General features: G+C 39.1%; 1 protein-coding gene across 1 annotated transcript in view; it reads left to right on the forward strand.

Moving 5' to 3' along the window:
* Positions 1 to 3289: 3289 nt before the first annotated feature.
* The window catches only part of LOC106002757 (protein FAM114A2-like), a 35687-nt gene continuing 15221 nt past the window's right edge, over positions 3290 to 23755 (forward strand). The window contains exons 1-5 of the mRNA XM_013037566.1: positions 3290 to 3484; positions 4512 to 4599; positions 14561 to 14652; positions 22015 to 22149; positions 22668 to 22820. Coding sequence (XP_012893020.1) covers positions 3290 to 3484; positions 4512 to 4599; positions 14561 to 14652; positions 22015 to 22149; positions 22668 to 22820 — 663 coding nt within the window. The remainder of the gene's footprint in view (positions 3485 to 4511; positions 4600 to 14560; positions 14653 to 22014; positions 22150 to 22667; positions 22821 to 23755) is intronic.

Below are 23755 nucleotides of genomic sequence, written 5' to 3' on the forward strand. Positions count from 1 at the left end.
GAGCCTCCTGAGTGGCTAGGGTTCCATGGGTGAGCCACTGAGACCCAGCTAGGCTGATATTAGTTAGTTTGTTTTTTTTATGCCTAATTTTATGACTGAATGAGAAAACTCAGTACCTCATATCAGTTTCTGATGTCTCATTGCCTGGGTGTATCTTTGGTCACCTACTTAAGGTGATCCTTGCCAGTTTTTTTCAGGATGAGGCCACTGTTTCTTATATGGTAATTGGCAAATAATCCAAGTCTACAGTTCAATTGCAAAGAGATTTTCTTCAAAGGGTATCTCTGTGCATGTTTAGCTTAAGAAACAGATGGGAAACAGATACTATGGTTGAGAAGGACATGGGCCAGGTTGGTATCCCAGCAAGATCTTCTGCCTCATGTCTAAATGGCCCAGCTGATGAAGTGCCTGTGCTTCAACCTCAACTTCTGTTTGAGAACCTAGCCTGATATTGTTAATTTGCCTATAAGGTTTTCTGCACTTGAAGTACCCTGCAAGATGGTTTCCTTCCAAACTGACATTCATAAAGTGAGTTAGGTTTAACAGAAGCAACATAAAATGGAACTGATATCAAGAAGCATTCATTTAGCATTTATTTATCTGCTACTATGTTAAATCTAAGGAAGGTGAAAGTCATAGTCTCTGTCCACAAATCCAGCACCTTTTCTTCAAGGGGAGGATTTTGTTTTCGAGACCTAATGAAAAAACATTAAAAAAATCCCCCTGAGGGAGAGCACTAGCCCTGAGCAAAAGAAGATCAGGGACAGAGGCCAGGCCCAAAATTCAAACCCAGCATAAAGAATAAGTTTATGGGTGATTTTCACTATCTATGAGATGAGCTTAATATTCTAGTTTAGAAGCCTGGCACTAGTGCTCACACCTGTAATCCTAGCGACTCAGGAGGCTGAGATCTGAGGATCATGGTTCTGAGCTACCTTGAGCAGGAAAGTCCGTTAGACTTTTAGCTCCAATTAACCAGTAAAAAGCTAAAAGTTGAGGTATGGAACAAGTGGTTAAGTACCAAACTCCAAGGTAGAGTGGGAGGCCCTTAGTTTAAGTCTTATTATAGGTGTATGTGCAATATACATACACACACATGAAATTTTAAAAGTTCCAGTTTAGCCCCAAGATTCTTCAGGAGATTAAGGTGACATAATGATAAGGAACCAGAGTACTGCAAGAGGGCACAAACATACTTGTTGACATGGATTTAGAAGTCTGGTGGAGTCTTTGGAGGCACCTGCACCTAAGTCACTAATTAGGGCTGATGTGCTCCAGTAGTGTTAGTTTTCTGATTTGGATGCTGATTATCATTATAATCCCTTTCTTTACTTAAATTGTATGATCTTTTGAGCTCCTGTTCTGACACAATGGTTTAACTACATTTGTTTTACTGTTCTCTTTAAATAGCTTTTCACCTGTGAGACTCTTATCTTCAATCACACACACACACACACACACACAAACACACACATAGCTGGAAGTGGAGCTGTTGTTCAAGTGGCTGGGCCCTAGGCTAGAACAAAAAAGCTCAAAAGCAATTCCCAGGCCATGGGTTCAAGCCTCAGAAATGAGGTAAGAGGAAGGTAGCAGCTACTAGATGAAACAGCAGGATAAGAGGCCAGAGCTAGAGTGGTCAAGCCTATGGTCCTAACTACCTAAGGAAGTTGAGATCTGAGGATCCAGATTTGAAGCCAGCCCAGGCAGACAAATCGGAGATTTATCCCTAAATAACCAGCCTGGGTTCAATTTCCTCACCTGACAGAAACAAAAACATAAAAGTAAACAAAATTTCTGGGGAAGGTTTATTTCTTATGATGGCTCTTCTGAAAACACTGAAGCAGTAGAAAACATGGATTCTCTTTTTCTCCTCTCTTGTCTCCCTTTTTCTTTTTTTTCTTTTTTCTCTGTGCTCTCTTTCTGTCTAGCACATGCTAGGCAAGATATGTAACCACTGAGTTTCATACCTAGCCACATGTTTGGATTCTTAGATAATCCAATTCTCACCGGGTGCCAGTGGCTTACGCCTATAAACCTAGCTACTCAGGAGGCTGAGATCTCAGGATCATGGTTCAAAGCCAGCCCGGGCAGGAAAGTCCATGAAACTCTTATCTCCAGCAAACCACCAGAAAACTGGAACTGGCTATATATCTCAAATTGTAGAGTGCTCGCCTTGAGCTGAAGAGCTGAGGGACAGCACCCAGGCCCAGAGTTCAAGCCCCATGACTGACAAAAAAAAATACAATTCTCTTTACCTCAGAAAAGTTCCATTTTTCTTATATTTATAACCTTATGCCTTTCTAGCTCCACAAGTCCAGACTTCACACATTTACACTGCTGAAGGATAAATAATGAGATGCATCTTTTGATGAGGGAAGGGTCGGGGGTCATTCTAAAAACCACAAATCAAAGCATCTTACACTTCTGCTTAGAAACCTACTGCCATTTCCCATTAAGTTCCATATTAAGAGTTAAAACTATCCTGAGCTGGGTGCAGGTTGCTAATGCCTACAATCCTAGCTACTCAGGAGCCTAAGGTTTAGGGATCATAGTTCGAGACAAGCTTGGGCAGGAAAATCTGAGATTCATCATCATTTAACCACACATATGCATACACGCGCGCACGCACACACACACACACACACACACACACACACAAACACACACACACACACAGAAAATAAAAAGAAAACTTCATCCCATCTCATAAGCCTGACAAGACATGGTGTCCAAATCCCAGACCTCATCTTATCTTTGTGCAACCCCCACCCCCATTTTTTTGTGCCAGTCCTAGGGCTTAAACTCAGGGTCTGGGCACTGTCCCTGTGCTTCATTTACTCAAGGAACATACTCTACCACTTGAGCCACAGCATCACATTTGGCTTTTTCTGTGTATGTGGCACAGAGGAATCAAACCCAGGGCTTCATGCATGCTAGACAAGCACTCTACCACTAAGCCACATTCCAATTTACTTGGCCTCCCTTTTTTTGCAGCTTTTTTTTTCTTTTCTTGGATTGCTAAAATTTGTTAAGGCCTTTGCATTTGCTAGTTAGTCCTCCCTCCCTTTTCCTGCCCCATTCATATAACTAAGCGTCCTCTCAAACACTTTGCTACTGGCCTGGACAGCCCTGTTCTGCCCATTTGGGCCTTGCCAAGTCAGTGGCTTGGGTGACCCCTGACCTTGGGATAATGTGGGAGGGTATTTGGCACTCAGTACCTCTCGGATGGTCAGATCTTCAAAAACACAAAGGCAGTCTCCTTTTCCAAGCCAACATCACTCCAATGACTATGGTCAGCCAATCTTTAAACCACTGGTTGGTGCCCAAACTCAAGAAACCAGACCCCAGCCGCATCAGATCTAAGAAGAAGCAGGACCAAGAAGTACACGCGGCCAGACCCACCCAGCAGGGGGAAGTATTCCCCAGGCATTGGGAGCATGGTTTGGAGGTGTCAGCAGTGGCTATGGTGCTGGCTGGGTGCATGGTACTCCCCAAGTTGTGGTCGGCAGGAGCAAGGTAAGTCCCAGAGTAGGTGCTGGTAGCCTTGATTGCTGAGAAGAGAAAATGAAGGAAAAGGTGGCCTGAGGGTGTGTGGTAGGTGTGATAGACACAAGCATATGCATTTTGGTTCCTTAAAAATATGAATCCCTTCAGCTTATTTTTTTCTTAGTTCACTGGTGTATTCTCTTCCAATTCATCATAAAATACCCAGAAAACTTAGGAAACCATTAAATAATGCAATTTCACTTTCACCTACCTGTTATTCATTTATGTTTGCTGTGAGATGATGAATTCATTGAGAGTAGAGTATCTACATTCCTTCTACTAATAATATTAACAGCATAAACAATATAAACTCATAGTCTTCCCGTCTAGAACATTCTAGATGATTTTTTGGTCGGTCCTGGGGCCTGAAATCTGGGCCTGCGCACTGTCCCTCAGCTCTTCAGCGTAGGGCTAGCACTCTACCAATTGAGCCACAGTGCCACTTCCAGATTTTTCTGCATATGTGGTGCTGAGGAATCAAACCCAGGGCATCGTGCATGCAAGGCAAGCACTCTACTACTGATCCACCTTCCCAGCGCCTCTAGATGATCTTTAAATCATGTAGATTCAAATTTAGATGGTGATGACCAAAAAATAGAGATTACCATTGTTTCCTATTTCAGAGTATGTCCTAATCTTATATGAAGTTACATGAATTACATTTCTACAATGATATATTTTGTATGTATTACATATCGTGCATGAATTACACATATTATACAACACACACACACACACACACACACACACACACACACACATGTATACATACAGCTTAGCTCCAAGGTGTCTTAAAGTTGCTTTCTGGTTTCATGCCTTGTGATTGTTTTATATAACTTTGAGCTTTCTCATGGATTGTTTTTATACCTTTGAACTCTTTCTCTGGCTCATGGATTGTTTTTATACCTTTGAACTCTTTCTCTGGCATTTTCACCTATCATAATCCTATGTACCTCTCATGGCAGATGAGTGAATTGAATTCGAGTGCCAGTTTTGAGGTGCAGGAGCGTTGCCTGAAAGGACCAGTTGCCTGCAAGGACCATTTGGCACGAGGTAGTTATTAACCAGTCAGTATAGAGGCTTTGTTTCCAGTTTTCAAGGGAAATTGGACACTTGCACATTTGTATGAAGACTGGTTTTTTTGTATATATTTTTTATTGTAAAGATACTGTACAGAGGGGTTACAGTTACATGAACAAGTAATGAGTCCATTTCCTATCGAGCAATGTTACCTCCTCCTTTGTTTTTCTTCTTCTTTTTTTTTATTATGAAAGTACTGTACAGAGGGGTTACAATTACATGGGCACGATAATGAGTACATTTCTTATCAAGCATTGTAGCCTCCTCCTTTGTTTCCCCTTCCCACCCATTTCATCCTCCCTTCTGTCCCCCCATCCTCCCCGCCCCCCACAAAAGTTCATTTTCGACATGATGACTTGTACATCTCATTGTTGCAATTGGTCCACCTGTATCCTTATTTAAATGATTTGTTTTTCCCTTTCCCTCCACAAATTATACTGACACTAAATACAGTGAAAGCAGGGGTTATACTGTGGGGGAGGGACATACAAAGCAACAATGAAATAATCTTATAAATGTGTTAGAAACAATCACATGAAAGAAAAAAAGCATTTGAATATATATCTTAGGGTTCATTTCCCTAACATCACCTTATCTGACCTTTTCTGCTTGACTCAGACATATACTAGATATTGCAAATAAGGAAAACTGTGGGACCTATGTTTCTTTGGGCCTGGCTTATGAAGACTAGTTTTTAAACATGGAACTCATTTAAAAGTTTAGACACTATATAGATAAATTAAAAACATATCTAGGCTAGGTTTGACACTCCAAGCTCTAGACTTTTGTTTGGTACTTTGTGTATGAATCATGTCTTCTGATTCAAAATGTATGTTTTCCTTTCTGTTAGCATTTTTGGTGTATATCTTAATTATAGTAGTGTGCTGGTCTTTCTACCTTATTAGTTGCTAGTATGTTTTTAAAATCTATTTGAGGGCTAGGAAGGTTGCTCTGTGGTAGAGCGCTTGCCTTGCATGCCTGAGGCCCTGAGTTCAATCCTCAGCACCACATAAGGAAAAAGTAAAAAGCCGGAAGTGGTGCTGTGGCTCAAGTGGTAGAGTGCTAGCCTTGAGCTGAAGAGCTGAGGGACAACGCCCAGGCCCAGAGTTCAGGCCCCATGACTGGACCAAAAAACAAAAACATAAAAAAACAAATAAAATCTATTTGAAACATTTGATATCATATATTGGCTCTTTCCTGCATGTAGTCCATGTCTCTATAGAATAGGTTTATACATACCTGTGTGTATGGGTGAAGGAGGGTGAAATAAAATGAGAGAGAGCAAAAAAGAAGAGGGTGAAGGAAAGGGCAGAAATATATTAATTCTCTCAAGCTATTTGGTTCTCCTTCTCTTTGTTGAAGGGCCAATATGATATTGATTTAATTCCCAAAGAGCTCTTCTGGAAGGAATTAGATTGGGTATTTGAATTGCAGCTCAAAAGTTGATTTGAGGTGCTGGGAATGTGGCTTAGTAATAGAGTGCTTGCCTACCATGCATGAAGCCCATTGTTCAATTCCTCAGTACCACATACACAGAAAAAGCCAGAAGTGGGCTGTGGCTCTCAAGTGTTAGAGTGCTAGCCTTGAGCAAAAAAAGCTCCAGGACAGTGGCCAGGCCTTGAGTTCTAGTCCCAGAACTGGCAAAAATAATGTTGAAGTAGGAGGTCAATGGATATAGCCAAATGGTGGAGCTCTTCCCTGGTATGTGTGGGGTCCTGAATTCTACTGCTCACACTGTAAAAAAAAAACATAAGTAAGTATGAAATATAAGTCACTCATCATCTCTTTTTTTAATTTTTATAGTAAAGATACTATACAGAGGGTTACAGTTACATGAGCAAGGTAATGGGTACACTTTCTATTGAGCATTGTTAACCCCTCCATTGTTTTCCCCCTAACATTCCTTCCCTCCCTACCTCCCCCGAGGTTCTTTTTTTTAAATTGTGATTAAATGATTACATAATTTCCAAAATTTCACAGTATTGTGGAATAATGATGCTCATTTAAAGTCACAAGTTCATTCTTACTTTCCTGGAGCAAATTGTCTATCACAGTCTATAACATATAACGGTGTACACATATACACCATACATGTGATCAGCAGCATGGGGATATTTAGTAGTGGTTCAACCAGATGAGTGAGAGTTCTTTGTTTCTTAATTCCTGTTAATTTTGTCATATCACCTAACATTTTGGATTTAGCATCCACTTATCAGGGAGACCATGTGTTGTTTGTCTCTTTGCTCTTGGCTTACCTCGCTCAACATGATTCCTTCTAGCTCCATCCATTTCCCTGCAAATGCCATTATTTTGTTATTTCTAATGGCTGCATAATATTCCATTGTGTATAGATACCACAATTTTTGGATCCATTCCTCTGTGGTGGGGCATCTGGGTTGTTTCCATATCCTAGCTATTGTGAACAGTGCTGCAATAAGCATGGAGGTGCACATGTCCTTATATATTGGTTCCTGTTGTTCAGGGTAGAAGCCTAAAGTGGTATGACTGGGCCGTAAGGGAGGTCAATCTTTAGCTTTATAAGGACCCTCCAGACTGCTTTCTAAAGTGGTTGTATAAGTGTACATTCCCACCAGCAGTGTAATAGGGTTCCTCTTTCTCCACATCCCCTCCAGCATTTGTCTTTGGCTGATTTGTGGATGTGGGATATTCTGGCGTCATCTCTTTCGTAACATCAAATGTTCCAATACTAACAGAATTTTGGTATATTTATGATGAATATTTTTAATAATAGCAAAATGCCCAGAAAGTGTTTCATACTTATAATCCTAGATATTCCAGAGAAGGAGATAGGAGGATTATGGTTTAAGAGCATACCAAACAAAAAGTTAGTGTTTCAGAGATAGCAAGCATGGTAGTTATGTCTGTAATCTTAGGTACTTGAGAGGCAGTGTAAGAAATTCGTGGTCTGAGGCTCATCTGTGCAAATTAGGAAACCCTATCTAAAAAACAAAAGCAAAAGGATTAGAGACATCTTTTAATCACTAGGGCCACCACTACAAATAGGAAACAAAACCCTAAAAAACTGTTCTGACAGAAATGTTTTTGGATAGATTAAATCTCTGGAAGAGTTTTAGTAGTAAGTGATTACTAAAGATTTTATAGGATAGTCAGTAAAAGGGGAAATAGATAGTGAACCTCCTCACAATGAAAAACTTGCTCAGGGAAAGACCCTAGGAAGACAGGAAAAAGATAAACTATAAACTAGCATGAAATATTTGCAAACCACATAGTAGAGGAGTTAAATCTCCAAAATACAGTGTTCTCAAATCTCTGTAGTACATAATGATAAAAACCAAACCAGAATGATTCGATAATGACCAAAAGATACAAATAAACGTTTCCCTGAAGAGTATATATTCAGCAAATAAGCACATAAAAGGATGCCTTGGTCCCAGCCCTTAGAGAAATGCAACTTAAAAGGCACAGTGTGGTACCCCTACATACCTATCTGAATGGCTCAATCAAATAGTGACAACACAAGATTGATCAGAATTCAAGTGAACTTGATTATTCATACATTGCCACTAGGAAAGTAAAATGATATTTTACTTGGGAAAAGAATAGAACAATACCTTGTTTTTGGACAGTCCTGTGGCTTGAACTCAGTCCCATGGCACTATCCCTGATCTTCTTGTTAGCTCAAGGCTAGCGCTCTACCACTTGACCCACAGTGACAGTTTCTGTGCATGTGGTACTGAGTAATCAAACAAAGGGCTTCATGCATGCTAGGCTACTACTCAGGTACATGCCCAGCCTAACAGTAACATTTAAAATTTAACTGAGCAGGCATTTTTCCCAGAGAAAGCTTTCATTCCCATAAACACCTGTACATAAGCTTTCTGAATAATTTTATTTCTGTGATAGTCCCAAAGTACATTTATACCATGGACTATTCAGAAACAGTAAAAAAAAGTCTTAATACAAGTGGGTCTGGAGGGAATTAAATGCTGTGTAAAAATTCTTAACAAGTGACATGCTATGTAATTCCATCTATACTTCTTTAAGTGACAGAATTTCAGTTGAAATATGTTGAAAGCTGAAGATTGGTGGATTCTGCCACAATGAATTATGCTTCAGTTATGAAAGCTGTTACTAGGAGAACCTGGGGGAAGATCTGTGGGATCTTGTCTGTATTAATTTACTAATGTTCCTGCCTGTGACTCTGCGAAAGTGTCAAAAGATTTAGACAAATAATTTATACTAAAAAAGCTGACCTCAATCACTTTTTCCCTTGGACTTTCTGATAAAGATGATCCTGAGACTCCAGTGATAACTGAAGCAAGTCCTATCCTTGAAGAAAGAAACTGTGAGTCAGTGGAGAATTCTGAGTCTGTGAAGAATACTGAATCTGTTGACCAACATACCAATCAAGAGACTTAATGGAAGCTGTAGTGTCCAGTTGAAAAAACCAGAAGTTGGGTCTTCCAGGGAGCCTGAGACTTCAGAAGTTCTCCCTTTTCAGGTATCACAGAATCTCTATTTTTTTTGTGGGTTGTGGGGCTTGAGTTCTGGGCTTGGGCACTATCTCTGTGTTCTTCAGCTCAAGGTGAGCACTCTACCACTTGAGCCACAGTACCACTAATGGTTTATTGTAGGTAAGAGTCTCATGGACTTTCCTGCCCTGGCTAGCATTAAGCCGTGATCCTCAGACCTCAGCCTCCTGAGTAGCTAGGATTACAGGCATGAAGCCACTGGTGCCCAGCTAGAATCTCTATTAAAATATTGGGATTTAAAAATATTAGAGTTTAATAGATCCAAAGACATTAATTTTGGGGGATTTTAACACACCACTCTCCCCACGAGATAGATCAACTCGGCAAAAACTCAACAGAGAAACCGCAGATCTAAACAGCTGCATAGATCAACTAGACTTAACAGACATCTACCAAACATTTCACCCAGCAGCATCAGAATACACGTTTTTCTCAGCAGCACATGGAACGTTTTCTAAAATAGACCACATTTTAGGCCACAAAGCAAACTTGTCTAAATTCAGAAACATTGAAGTTATACCTTGCATTCTCTCTGACCACAAGGGAATAAAATTAGAACTCAACACCAAAAGCCACCAAAGAAAGTCCGGCATCACATGGAGGCTGAACAACACACTGCTGAATCATGAGTGGGTCATGGAAGAGATTAGAAAGGAAATTCATATGTTCATGCTATTCAACAAAAAGGAGCACACAAATTACCAGCTCCTCTGGGACACAGCAAAGGCAGTACTCAGAGGCAAGTTTATAGCTCTGAACTCCTACATCAACAAATTGGAGAGATCTGAAACTAACAATTTAATGACACATCTAAACTTCCCTGAAAAAGAGCAGCAAGATAAACCCCAAGCCAGTAGACGGAAAGAAATAATCAAAATTAAATCAGAATTAAATGAATTAGAATCCAAAAAAACTATAGAAAGAATCAACAAAACAATGAGTTGGTTCTTTGAAAAACTTAACAAAATTGACAGACCCTTAGCAAATCTTATCAGAAAAAGAAGAGAACACACCGAAATTAATAAACTCAGAGATGAGAATGGAAACATCACCACGGAAACAACCAAGATTCAGAACATTATAAGGGAATACTTCTGAAAACTTTATGCTAATAAGTTTGAGAACTTGACAGAAATGGACCTTTTCCTAGCAAATATTGACATGCCAAAACTAAACCAAGATGAGGTAAACTATCTTAACAGGCCCATATCAAGCACTGAAATAGAAACAGCAATAAGAGACCTCCCAGCTAAGAAAAGTCCAGGACCAGATGGTTTTACAGCAGAATTTTACAAGACCTTCAAAACAGAGCTCACACCAATACTCCTCCAACTCTTCAATGAAATTGAAAGAGAAAGCTCACTACCGAACACGTTCTATGAAGCCACCATAACCCTCATCCCAAAACCAGGCAGAGACTCATCAAAGAAAGAGAACTATAGACCCATCTCTTTGATGAATATTGATGCAAAACTTCTCAACAAAATTTTGGCCAATCGACTTAAACAATTCATCCAAAAAATCATACACCATGATCAAACAGGATTCATTTCAGGGATGCAAAGCTGGTTCAATATACGCAAATCAATTAATATGATTCATCACATCAACAGGAGCAAGGATAAGAACCACATGGTTATCTCAATAGATGCAGAAAAAGCATTTGACAAGATCCATCACCCCTTCATGATGAAGGTTTTGGAAAAATTAGGAATCCATGGAACATTCCTCAATACAATAAAGGCTGTATATGACAAACCTACAGCCAGCATTATACTCAATGGTGAAAAACTAAAGCCATTTCCTCTTAACTCAGGAACAAGACAAGGATGCCCACTCTCTCCACTCCTCTTCAATCTAGTATTAGAATGCCTAGCTACAGCAATAAGACAAGATGCAGACATAAAGGGGATCCAAATAGGGAAAGAAGAAATAAAACTCTCCCTCTTTGCAGATGTCATGATCTTATATTTAAAAATCCCATAGACTCCACTCCCAAATTACTCAAGCTGAATCAAAACTTTGGCAAAGTAGCAGGTTATAAAATTAACCCCCCAAAATCAATGGCTTTTCTGTATGCCAATACCGAGAAAAGTGTGGCTGAAATTAGGAAAGCAACTCCATTTGTAATAGCCCCACAAAAAATATAATACCTAGGAATTAACTTAACTAAAGAAGTGAAGGACCTCTATGATGAAAAATTTAAAATCTTGAAAAAGGAAATCAACACAGAACTAAAAAAGTGGCAAAGCCTCCCATACTCCTGGATTGGAAAGATTAACATCGTGAAAATGGCAATACTTCCCAAGGCTATCTACAAATTCAACGCAATACCTATCAAAATTCCAACCTCATTCTTCAAGGAAATAGAAGAGGCAATCCAAAAATTCATATGGAACAATAAAAGACTCCGAATAGCAAAAAGGCTCCTCAATGGAAAGAACACTGCTGGAGGAATATCAACACCAAATTTCAAACTCTACCATAAAGCCATAGTAATCAAAACAGCTTGGTACTGGCACAAGAACAGACCTCAGGACCAATGGAATAGAATTGAAAACCCAGAAATGAACCTACAGACCTATAGCCATGTAATCTTCGATAAGGGAGCTAAAACAATAGAATGGAAGAAAGACAGCCTCTTCAGTAAATGGTGCTGGCAAAATTGGTTAACTACATGTAGAAAACTAAAGCTAGATCCTTATATATCACCCTGCACCAGAATCAACTCCAAATGGATCAAAGACCTTGAAGTCAAAGCAGACACCCTGAAAACATTACAGGATGGAATAGGAGAAACCCTAGGTCTCCTTGGCTCAGGCCGAAATTTTTTGAATCGAGACCCAGAAACACAACAAATCAAAGAAAGGTTGGACAAATGGGATTGCATAAAGTTGCAGAGCTTCTGCAGGGCAAATGACATAGCTAGGAAGATCAATAGAAAGCCCACGGATTGGGAGATCTTTACTAGCCATACAACGGACAAGGGTGTCATATCTAAAATACACTTGGAACACAAAAAATTAAACCCCCCAACAACAAATCCTCAAAGAAACACATGCCCAATAAATAAGTGGGCGAAAGACTTAAAGAGAAACTTCTCTGAAGAAGAAAGAAGGATGGCCAATAGACACATGAAGAAATGTTCAACATCCCTAGCCATAAAAGAAATGCAAATCAAAACAACATTGAGATATCACCTCACCCCAGATAGAACTGCAAAAATCAAAAACTCTAATAACAACAGATGCTGGAAGGGATGTGGACAGAAGGGAACCTTACTGCATTGTTCGTGGGAATGTAAACTAGTCCAACCACTTTGGAAAGCAGTATGGAGGTTCCTCAAAAACTTCACATAGAACTCCCCTACGACCCAGCAATCCCACTTTTGGGCATTTACCCAAATGCTTTCAAACAAGACCACACTAAAGCTACCAGCACAACTATGTTTATTGCAGCATTATTTACCATAGCTAAGATATGGAACCAACCCAGATGCCCCTCAGTAGATGAATGGATCAAGAAAATGTGGTATATATACACAATGGAATTCTATGCCTCCATCAGAAAGAATGACATTGCCCCATTTGTTAGGAAATGGAAAAACTTGGAAAAAATTACATTAAGTGAAGTAAGCCAAGCCCAAAGAAACATAGGTCCCATGGTTTCCCTTATTTGCAATATCTAGTATATGTATGAGTCAAGCGGAAAAGGTCAGACAATGTGATGTCAGGAAAATGAACCCTTAGATATGTATTTTAATGTTTTTTCTTTCATGCATGTGTTTCTAACGAATTTATAAGATTATCTCTTTGTTGCTTTGTATGTCCCTCCCCCACAGTATAACCCCTGCTTTCAATATATTTGATGTCAGTATAACTTGAGGAGGAGATGGGGAAAAACCAGTTGTTTAAGGATACAGGTGGACCTGATGCAACAATGAGAAGTACTAGTTGTCATGTCCAAAACGAACTTTACAACGTCGGTGGGGGGGGAGGGGGGAGGGGGGAAGGAGAAGGATTGGGATGGGGGGGAGGGGGGAGGCTGGGAAGTGATGTGAAGGATAAACAAAGGCGGAGGCTGCAATGCTTGGTAAGAAATGTACGCATTATCCTGCCCATGCAATTGTAACCCCTCTGTACAGTATTTTCACAAATAAAATAAAAAATAAAAATGAAATAAAAAAAATATTAGAGTTTACCAGGTACCCCTGGCTCACACCTGTAATCTTAGCTACTGAGGATGCTTAGGTCCAGATGAATGCAGATTCCATCTCCAACTAAATGCCAGCAAAGTGCTACACTAGAGGTATGGCTCAAGTGGTAGAGTGCCAGCCATGAGCAAGCAAGCCAAATGTGTGAAGCCCTGGTACAATGAGAAAAACAAATCGTTTAAATAGGGATACAGCTGGACCCATTGCAACAATGAGATGTACAAGTCATTATGTCGAAAACGAACTTTACAACTTTGGTGGGGGGGCAGGGAAAACTGGGTGGGGGGGCGGGGGGGAGGATGGGAAGGGATGGGAAGGGGAAACTAAGGAGGCGGCTACAATGCTTGATAAGAAATGTACTCATTATCTTGCCCATATAATTTTAAACCCTCTGTACAGTATTTTCACAATAAAAAAGACAGATTCAAGCTCAATGCTAATTTAAGTTTACATTTCTTTTCTTATTTTTACAACCATAAATATTAGTTTTTCAGTTCTATAAATGCCATCAGCAGTAATTTCCTTTGCTGCATGGTGCCTACATAATAAACACAGACAACTGTCTATCAGTCAAGCATTGCATTAAGCAAATATTATTAGGTTCCCATACTTTAGCTAATAATTAGATAACTTATGTATATTGTACTCTGGCTGTCTAATTTTTCACACTTTCTTGTGTCGTCCCTCCCCCCCATTTACTGGGACAATAGGAAACTTTCCAAAGATATACCCCAGGCCAGATGGAAATATTGGGGCCCCCGGGGCAAGTCCTTGTTCTCCTCAGCCACAGTGGCCACAGTGGCTAAAATCATCAGTCATTTCATTACTGTCTGTGTGCGTTTTACAGATTTGTGTTACAAAGGACTTAGTTAATAATTCTCCTTCCACATTTGTTCAAGGGTTTATTGTTTGAAGAAAAGTAATCATGAGATGATAGACACTGCTAGTAGAATTGGTAGCATTTTCTTATTAGAATGAAGTCTAGGAATTGCTATAAATGTCCGTTCTTTAGTGATGATATATCAGGGTTTTGTTTAAAAAATGTTATACTAAGGAGATATTCTCAAGGAATAATTACCCCAATTGTTAAAAATAACCTGTCTTATAGCATTCATGATTTTAGATATACACACTTTGATATTTCGTTTTTAGAATTTAGCTTGGTAAGTTTGGGTAATAAAGAGCAACAAATTTAATTTTTCTCTAGGACAAGATACTTCAAACATCATTGAAACGACAGAGTCTTCCCTTGGGATTCCTAGTCCCAGTGAGATTTCAGCTGAAGTCAAGCTGCTGAAGGTCAGTATAGAGAAACATTAAGTCCTAGGATACTTTGGATTCAGTAGCTAGCTTGTGCATTTTTGATATTAAGGACATGGGGACATCCTACAGCTGTGGTGGGTTGCCTTGTGAATCCAGCTGCCAGTTAGAGATCTGTGTCTTGTAACTGTTCATATCTCTCTACTCTGCATCTGAAGTAATTTCAAGGACTGCTGTGTAATAAAATTATATTGCCATATATGCTGAATATAAGAATTACTTAGCACTTTATATGGCAACCACGGTTGGCTGAATTTAAAACTGACAGGACCAAAAAAGATTTTTGTTTATTTAGGGCTATTTTTTTGCCTTTTGTTTTTTGTTTGTTTGATTTCCTACCTTTTTTTTTTGATACTAAGCATTGAACCCAGGATGTTGCACTTGGTAGGCAAGTGTTTTGCCATTGAGCTGAGGTACATTCTAGCCTTTTCTCTTTTTTTTTTTGCATTTGGGTTTTTATGAAGGTGAGGGTTTATATATATATATATATAGTGAAAATACCATACAGAGGTGTTACAATTACATGGACAAGGTAATGAGTACATTTCACACACCGTGCCAAAGTTGTAAAGTTCGTTTTTTGACATTGTTGCAATAGGTCCAACTGTATCCCTATTTAAAATATTTGTTTTTTTTCCTTCCCCTCCACAAATTATACCAACATCAAATACAGTGAAATCAGAGGTTATACCGTGGGGGAGGGACATACAAAGCAACAAAGAAATCATCTTATAAATATGTTAGAAACAATTGAATGAAAGAAAAAAAATTGTGTCCTTATCTTGGGGATCATTTCACCTACCATCAACTTTTCTTACCATTTCTGCTTGTCTTAGACATATACTAGTTATTGCAAATAAGGGAAATCATGGGACCTATGTTTATTTGGGCCTGGCTTACTTCATTTCATATAATTTTGTCCAACTCTCCATTTCATAACAAATGGGGCAATGTCATTCTTTCTGATGGAGGCATAGAATTCCATTGTGTATATATGTATATATTTTCTTGATCCATTCATCTACTGAGGGGCATCTGGGTTGGTTCCATATCTTAGCTATGATAAATAATGCTGCAGTATACATAGTCGTGCTTGTAGCTTTAGTATGGTCTTGTTTGTGATCGCTTGGGTAAATGCCCAAAAGAGGGATTGCTGGGTCATAGGGAAACTCTATGTAGAGTCTTTTGAGGAACCACCATACTACATTCCAAAGTGGTTGAACAAGTTTATACTCCCACCAACAATTCAGAAGAGCTCCCTTCTGTCCACATCCCCTCCAACATCTGTTGTTATAAGAGTTCTTGATTCTAGCCATTCTAACAAGGGTGTGTGGTATCACAATGTTGTTTTGATTTGCATTTCTTTTATGGCTAGGGAGGTTGAACATTTCTTCATGTGTCCATTGGCCATCCTTCTTTCCTCTTCAGAGAAGTTTCTCTTTAAGTCTTTAGCCACTTATTTATTGGGCAGTTGTTTCTTTGAGGATTTGTTGTTGGGAAATTAAATTTTTTTGAGTTCAAGTTGTATTTTAGATATGTGACCCTTGTCCGTTGTATGGCTAGTGAAAATCTTTTCCCAATCGGTGGGCTTTCTATTGCTCTTGCTATGTCCTTTGCCATGCAGAAGTTCTGCAATTTCATGTAATCCCATATGCCCAACCTTTCTTTGATTTGTTGTGTTTTTGGGTCTCTTTTAAAAACATTTTGGTCTGTGCCAAGATTTATTCTTGGAAGTTTGTCTTGATCAAAAGGAAACCTGCACTTCAAAGCCGTATGGAAAAGTTTTGAAGACCAGTTTGTTTTCTTCATCTCTCACAGCCCGTATTGTTTCTCATTTAATACTCTTTGCTCATCTCTATCTTTTTTTCCTCTGGAAGCAGATTCATTCTATCTGTTTTTCTCCATCTTCAGAGTTATATCATGTTTTGGTGTATATACCCATCAGAGATTAACAGGTTCCACTATCACTACTTGTGTATACCTAAGAGAGAATTGGATTGACATACCTTTGGGTCCATAGTGCATGGGTCAGTAGCCATGTCAGTAGACATGGCTGCAAAATACTCCATATATGAGGCACTGTTCTTACTGATGAGGCTATTTACTGTGAGGCTATTTTGTCTGTGACTAACACACTATGTGTTTAAAAAATGAGTTTATTTTTCTCCCTAAAGGACTCTAGAAATAGACTATTGCATGTTGTTTTGGTGAACATAGGGTCCTGGTATCTTCAGTTTTCTTTGTTGTTTATGATTTTGTAATTGTTGTCAGATCATGCTGTGAGTGCAAGTATGGTATTCTCAAACAGATAAGCTCAAATTCAGGAGTTACAGAGACAGGAAGTTTCATTTCTCCTCATGCCCCCAGCAAATAGAATGGTTTAATGTCTAACTCTGATGCTTTGAGATATTGGGAGATTAAATTGTTGGCATTATCAGAAATTTTTATCAGGAGTTGCTTTTAGTGGGCAAAGAAAACAGGAGTTAGAAGTATGTTTGGATAGTAAACAGCAGTGACTTCATAAACACTTGAAGGACATCTGTCATTCAGAGCCATGTTTTAAGAGGGGAATGAAAATCATGGAAAACCCTGGGAAGAGTGGCTAGTATTAATGTCTTAAAAACTTGGAGAGTTAATGGATCATGAATATGAAAATCGAGAATATACCCTTTTTATACCTTTGAAGACTAGCATGGAGGGCAGAGTTTAGGTTGTGTTTACTTATGTCTCATGAGTAGAGAACTCCCACTACTCAGTGGAAGTTTTATGGACTTAGATTTTAGTTGAATATTAAGTGTACCAGAATAGAATTGGTGGCATTTTCATCCTAAAGCCTTTCCCATCTTCTAAAGTTCCTAAGGAGAGAAATTAATTTCACTGTGAAGGAAATTATACTAGAGATGGATGTTTTTAGAAGTTTGAGGTAAAAGATACCAATGAAATCACTCGGTCATCTTTTTTGCAATTTTGCCATGTTCCTTTAAGGATGTTGTCTTCTGCTTCGTGTGTGTGTGTGTGTGTGTGTGTGTGTGTGTGTGTGTGTGTGGTATTCCTGTGGTATTCCTGGGGGTTGAAATCAGGACCTGGGTGCTGAACCTTTTTCCTCAAGGCTAGCACCCTACTACTTGAGCAACAGCTATACTTCTGTGATAATTATTTTTTTTGGTGATTAATTGGAGAGATAAATCTGCCTGGACTAGACTACCTTGCCTGGTCTGGCCTCAAACTGTGATGCTCAGATCTCAGCCTCCTGGATAACTAGAGTTCCAAGTGTGAACCACTGGCATCCAGCTAGTTAGCTAGCTAGCTAGCTTGCTTCCTTGCTTCCTTTCTTCCTCCACCCCACTTTTTTTTTGTCTGTCATGGGGCTTGATCTCTGTGTGTTGGCCCTGTCCCTGCACTCTTCTGCTCAAGCGAGCACTCTAGCTCTTGAGCCACAGCGCCACTTCCGGTTTTCTGAGTGGTTTATTGGAGATAAGTGTCTCACAGACTTTCTTTCCCAGGCTAGCTTTGAACGGTGATCCTCAGATCTCAGTCTCCTGAGTAGCTAGGATTATAGGTGTGAGTTACCGGTGTCAGGCCTCTTTCTTTTTTAATGTTTATGTTCTGGCACTGGGGTTTGAACTCCCATCTTCACAGTCTACCTTGTCCTCCTCCCCCACAGCTGGCACTTGAACCCTGCCTCTGATTTTTGCTGGATAAATAAATGGAGATGAAAGTCTCACAGGTTCTTCTGCCCTGGTGGCTTTCCACTGTGATCTTTAGATCTCAGCCCTGAGATCCTAGGACCATAGGCGTGAGTCATCAGTGGCCCAGTCCTGCTTTCCCGATTCAGATTCATATTTCAAAACTTTTTAACTGTTACTAAAAGATAGGGTTACAGTTATATAAGTTGGGTAAAAAGTACATTTCTTTTTTATCAATCGTGGACATGAACTCTGGGCCTGGGCACTGCCTCTCAGCTCTTGAGCTCAAGGCTAGTTAGTGCTCTATTACTTGAGCCACAATGCCAGTTCTAGTTTTCTGATGGTTTATTGGAGATAAGAGTCTCACAGACTTTGCTGCCAGGGCTTGCTTTGAACCACAATCCTCAGATCTCAGCTTCCTGAGTAGCTAGGATTACAGGTGTGAGCCACTGGTGCATTTCTTTATTTTTTCTTCACCCTTTTTTATTTTTAATTTTTATTGTGAAAATGCTGTACAGAGGTGTTCCAATTACGTGGGCAAGATAATGAGTACATTTCTTATCAAGCATTGTAGCCTCCTCCTTTGTTTCCCCTTCCCATCCTCCCCCACCCTCCCCCACCCAATTCTCCTCCCCCCCCAAAGTTTCAAAGTTTGTTTTTCCACATAACAACTTGTACATCTCATTCTTGCTATGGATCCACCTGTATCCCTATTTAAAGGATTTGTTTTTTGGACAATGTCACCACTTTCTTCTCTCTGTTAGGCTTGATTATAGGGAGTCTAGTGTAGCCTTCAATCTTAAGGACTAGTTAATCTTTACTGCTGAGCCCTGATTCCTCTGAATTCATTCTTATTCCTCAGGTGTTCAGTGAAGTCTGTTCACTTGATTGTTTAAAAACCAGATGTTTCCGCATAGCTTGAGCTATGGGGATTGTGTTGCTTACTACTTACACTAGTTCTTCTCCAACTGTGTGGCGTTACCTAGTGTTTTTTAACAGTATATTATTCAGATAAAGACACATGGGCACATCTGTAGATTCTTGAAACATTTTACTTATATAGCTGCATCCTCTGAAGTTTTCTAACTTTCAAGTGATAGCTGCTTCAGCCTTCCCTGATGCCAGCCTTTATCCCTGACTTACATTGTGTGTGAGTGTTCTGTTGTCTTTAGGATCTCCTCTGTGTGTTGGGGTTTGGAACTTTTCTCTAGGCAGAAAGCCCAGCTGTAGGGTTGACTTTGTTTCTCTTTTCTCCTGGACCAAAGTCTTTTATTTTGTCTTTTTTCCATTGTCTAAAAATAGTTCTTTCTTATATTTTGTCTGGTTTTCTAGTTGCTGTATAGGAAGGCAAGTGTAATATCAGCTTATTTATAGTACTTGAAAGGAAAAGTTCTCTACATAATAGAATGTTTAATATAATATAGTTTAATTACTTGGTGTACTTGTTGATCTCTTATATGATTTTTAAAGGTAAAAGAGAACTGATTATTTTTGAAACATACTCATCTTTGTAATATATATTGATTCCCTTACTAAGAATCAGCATAGTCTTCTAGGACAAAGTTGAGCTATAATTTGCATACAGTAAAACTGGTTTTTTGCAATATGACTTTGTGTTGAGAAATAATAATTATGTTTATACTGTATAGTCACAGTATATTGTGATACACAGACACAGAATATTTTCTGTATTTGTATGGCTCACTGAGATATAAGAATATTTTCATTACCTAAGGGAGTTCCTTCATGCCAGTCTGTAGCCACACCTTTTTGTCTGTTCACAGCATTTTCCAACCATTGATCTGTTTCTGACTATAGTTTCCCCTTGTTTAGAAAGATGTTTACTATGTGTAGATAAATACTTTTTTCTTTTGCCAGTTGTGGGGCTTGAACTCAGGACTTGGGTGTTGTCCCTGACCCTTTCTGTACTTAAGGCAGCTATCACTCTACCATTTGAGCCACCGTGCTATTCTCTAAATTTTTTGAGAAGTTATTTGGAAATAAGAATCACTGCCTGGCTATTGTAACTTTTGTTTATTTATTTTGGCAATATGAAGTACCACTTCAGAGTAGCTGAGAAGGATTACAGGCATGAGTCACCAGACAACACTGCCTGGCTATTGTAACTTTTGTTGGCAATATGAAGTACCACTTGAGCCACATCCTTATTCCTTTCTTCTGCCTGCCTATCTATCTATCTATCTATCTATCTATCTATCTATCTATCTATCTATCTATCTATCTATCTATCTATCTATCTATCTATCTACCTATCTACAGGGAGCAGTTTTGTTCTCAGAGATGTCAGTTCATAATGGCAGGAAGGTCATGGCAAAGCAGAATCAATCATACCATGGCAACTAGAAAGCAGAAATAGCTAGTTTGTTTTTGGATCCAATCACTGGCTTTTACTTGTGCTGGTTTTGGGCTACAATTCTGCCTCTACTTTGTAAGCAGCTGTGATTACAGACGTACACTGTGTCTTTGGATTCTCTTTTCATTCTTTTCACTGTGTAGCCTGGCATCCTTGAACTGGATATGAATGTAGCTTAGGCTGGCCTCAGACTCACAATACTTATGCCTTAGTCTCTGGAGTAATGGCATTATAGGCATATATTAAATACTTAGTTATACTTTAACTTTATGCTTTATATTTTTTCTTAATTTTAATACTGAAATTTAAAACAGTTCATTTTCATAATGTGAACTTGTTCAAATTCTTTAAGAGATAGTATGCCCCTTCTAGGAAGATAACTATAGTCCTGACTTTTATCTTAGATTACCTTTGTTTGCTTTTATACTTTACATACTTATAGTACATTTTGTATCTATCTTCTTTCACAACATTTTTGTATCATTTGACCATGTTGCATTCCATGTGGTATTCCATTTTGTCACTATGTTATATTTTATTTATTCCACAGTTTTTAAGGATTGAAATAGTTTCCATGTTATAGCTATTACAAATACTGCTGCTCTGAACATTTTTGGTTATTTATTTATTTATTTTTGGCTAGTACTGAGGCTTGAACTCAGGGCCCAGGAACTGTCCCTGAGCTTCTTTTGCACAAGGTTATCACTCTACCACTTGAGCCACACTGCAATTTCCTGCCTTTTCTATGTATGTTGTACTGAGGAATTGTTCCTAGGGCTTCATGCATGCTAGGCAAGCATTGTACCTCTAGGCTACATTCCCAGCCTGTAATGTCTTCTGATGAACCACTGTACATATGTAGCTATAGTAGATACTGGCCAGCAGTTTTCCAAAGAGGAGAACCTACTATGTTTCTACATGCAGTGTGTATTACCCTTACTCTTCCACATTCTTCCCAGTGCTTGGTATTGTAGGTCACTCTTAAAGAATTGAAACATATAAATGGTTGGACATTGGTGTCTCATGCTTGTAAACCTAGCTCCTCAGGAAGTTGAGATCTGGGGATTGTGGTTCAAAGCCAGCCCAGGCAGGAATGTCTGTAAGACTCTTCTCTCTAATTAACCAGCAAACAAAGCAGGAAGTGGAGCTGTTGTGCAAGTGATAGAGTGCTATCCTTGAAGAAAAAAAGCTCATAGACATCACCTAGGCCCTGAGTTTTAAGCCCCTGGACTGACACAAAACCCCCACAAAACATGCAAATGTGTTTTCCCAGTATTGTAGGGAAAGGACATTATTAGTGGGGGTTTAGTTGCCTTCAAATTCATTGTGAAGAAGACAATAGATGTAATAGCAGAAGGGGATCCTGTATTTAAAATGACCAAGGATCTGATGAACTGGAATTCTACACTGTCTCAGGTACTGTTACCTTTACTGGTTTGATTGCTGTTTTCTGTTGTTCATGTGTTTTGTTTTGTTTTTTAATTTGAATTTTTCCCTTTGTTACCTTGAGATTTTGTTAGTGTATTTCCTTGCAAAGAATTTTCAATGCTTTATAAAATGAAGGCATTTTTTATGGGCTGGATGTGCAGTTAGAGCTCTAATGCTTATACAAATGGCCAGCTCTTTTCTTTCTGCAGTAGCCTCTGTCAGCGCATTGCAAAATCCTGAACGCTATCAAGATTGCTTATTAGGTTAATGTTGAAACCACTTTTAGAAATGCATGTGGCTCCTTGGGTGATACTGTCAAGCATCAAATTTTGTTTAGCTACTTTTTTTTCCCATGCAGCTCCTGATCCTTAGTGAATTTGATTTGCCATACCAGGCATGAAGAGCAGCACTCTTTACTGGAACTTGTCTCAGCTTTGCTTTTCTCCACTCTTAAAAGTTACCCTTGAGCTATTATTTGCTGCTTCTATACTTCCATCTCTTTTTAGGTTTTACAAGAGGCAAAGGAGAAAGAAGAACTCATGACCTCCAATGAGGTAGCCACGGAAACAGATAAGAAATCTCATAGTGGGCTACCCTTTGATGAACTTCAAGAACATCTAAAAGTTCTGGAGATGCTTTTGCAAGAAAGTGAAAAAAAGGTAATTCCAATCTCAAACTCCCAGCTGAAAAGAGTCTTCAAAGTATAACCATTGCATGGTTTCTTTTCTCTTTGTATTTTTGGAAGTCGAAATGTGTTTCTGAAGGAGGTGTGGCATGCTGGAAATATTATAATAGAAGAAAAATATCCCTTACTGCTTTATTGTTAGAAATATTGAGTAAGTCAAATGTTATTTCTCTTAAAGTTATAGAAAAAGAACAGAATAACAAAGAGGTCTTAATATCAGATATCTTTTTCTTTTACCTTAGTCTTTCATTTTATGGTTTTTCTCCAATGTCATGGGTTTTTAGCTGTCAAAAAGCCTGTTATAGCTGCTAATTTGTATATCATTTCCTGTTAGTTCATCTCCTCTGATAATCTAAGACATTCTTTCTTCTTCTTCTTTTTCTTCTTCTTCTTTTTCTTCTTCTTCTTCTTCTTCTTCTTCTTCTCTTTTTCTTCTTCTTTTTATTCTTCTTCTCCTTCTTCTTCTTCTCCTCCTCCTCCTCCTCCTCCTCCTCCTCCTCCTCCTCTCCTTCTCCTTCTCCTTCTTGTTGTTGTTGCTGTTGTTGTTGGTTGTGGGGCTTTTACTCTGGGCCTGGGCGCTGTGCCTCACATCTTCAGCCCAGAGCAGGTGCTTACCTTTTGAGCCACAGCTCCATTTCTGGTATTTGATCTAGTGGTTTATTGGAGATAAGAGTTTAATGGCTTTTCCTGCCTGGGCTTTGAAGTCATGCTTAAGCACTGATAATTTTCAGTTCTCTTCTAGCCTGTATTAATTTTGGAAATACAAATTCTATCTACCTTCTTATAATATCTAACCTTTTGTGTTACAATTATTAAAAAAAGAGTTCTGGGGGCTGGAAAGGTGGCTCAGTGGTGGAGTGCTTGCCTTGCATGCATGAGGCCCTCGGTTCGATTCCTCAGCACCACATA

The sequence above is a fragment of the Dipodomys ordii genome, unplaced genomic scaffold, assembly GCF_000151885.1.
Source record: "Dipodomys ordii isolate 6190 unplaced genomic scaffold, Dord_2.0 Scaffold1000000616, whole genome shotgun sequence".
In the NCBI taxonomy this organism is placed as follows: Eukaryota; Metazoa; Chordata; class Mammalia; order Rodentia; family Heteromyidae; genus Dipodomys; species Dipodomys ordii.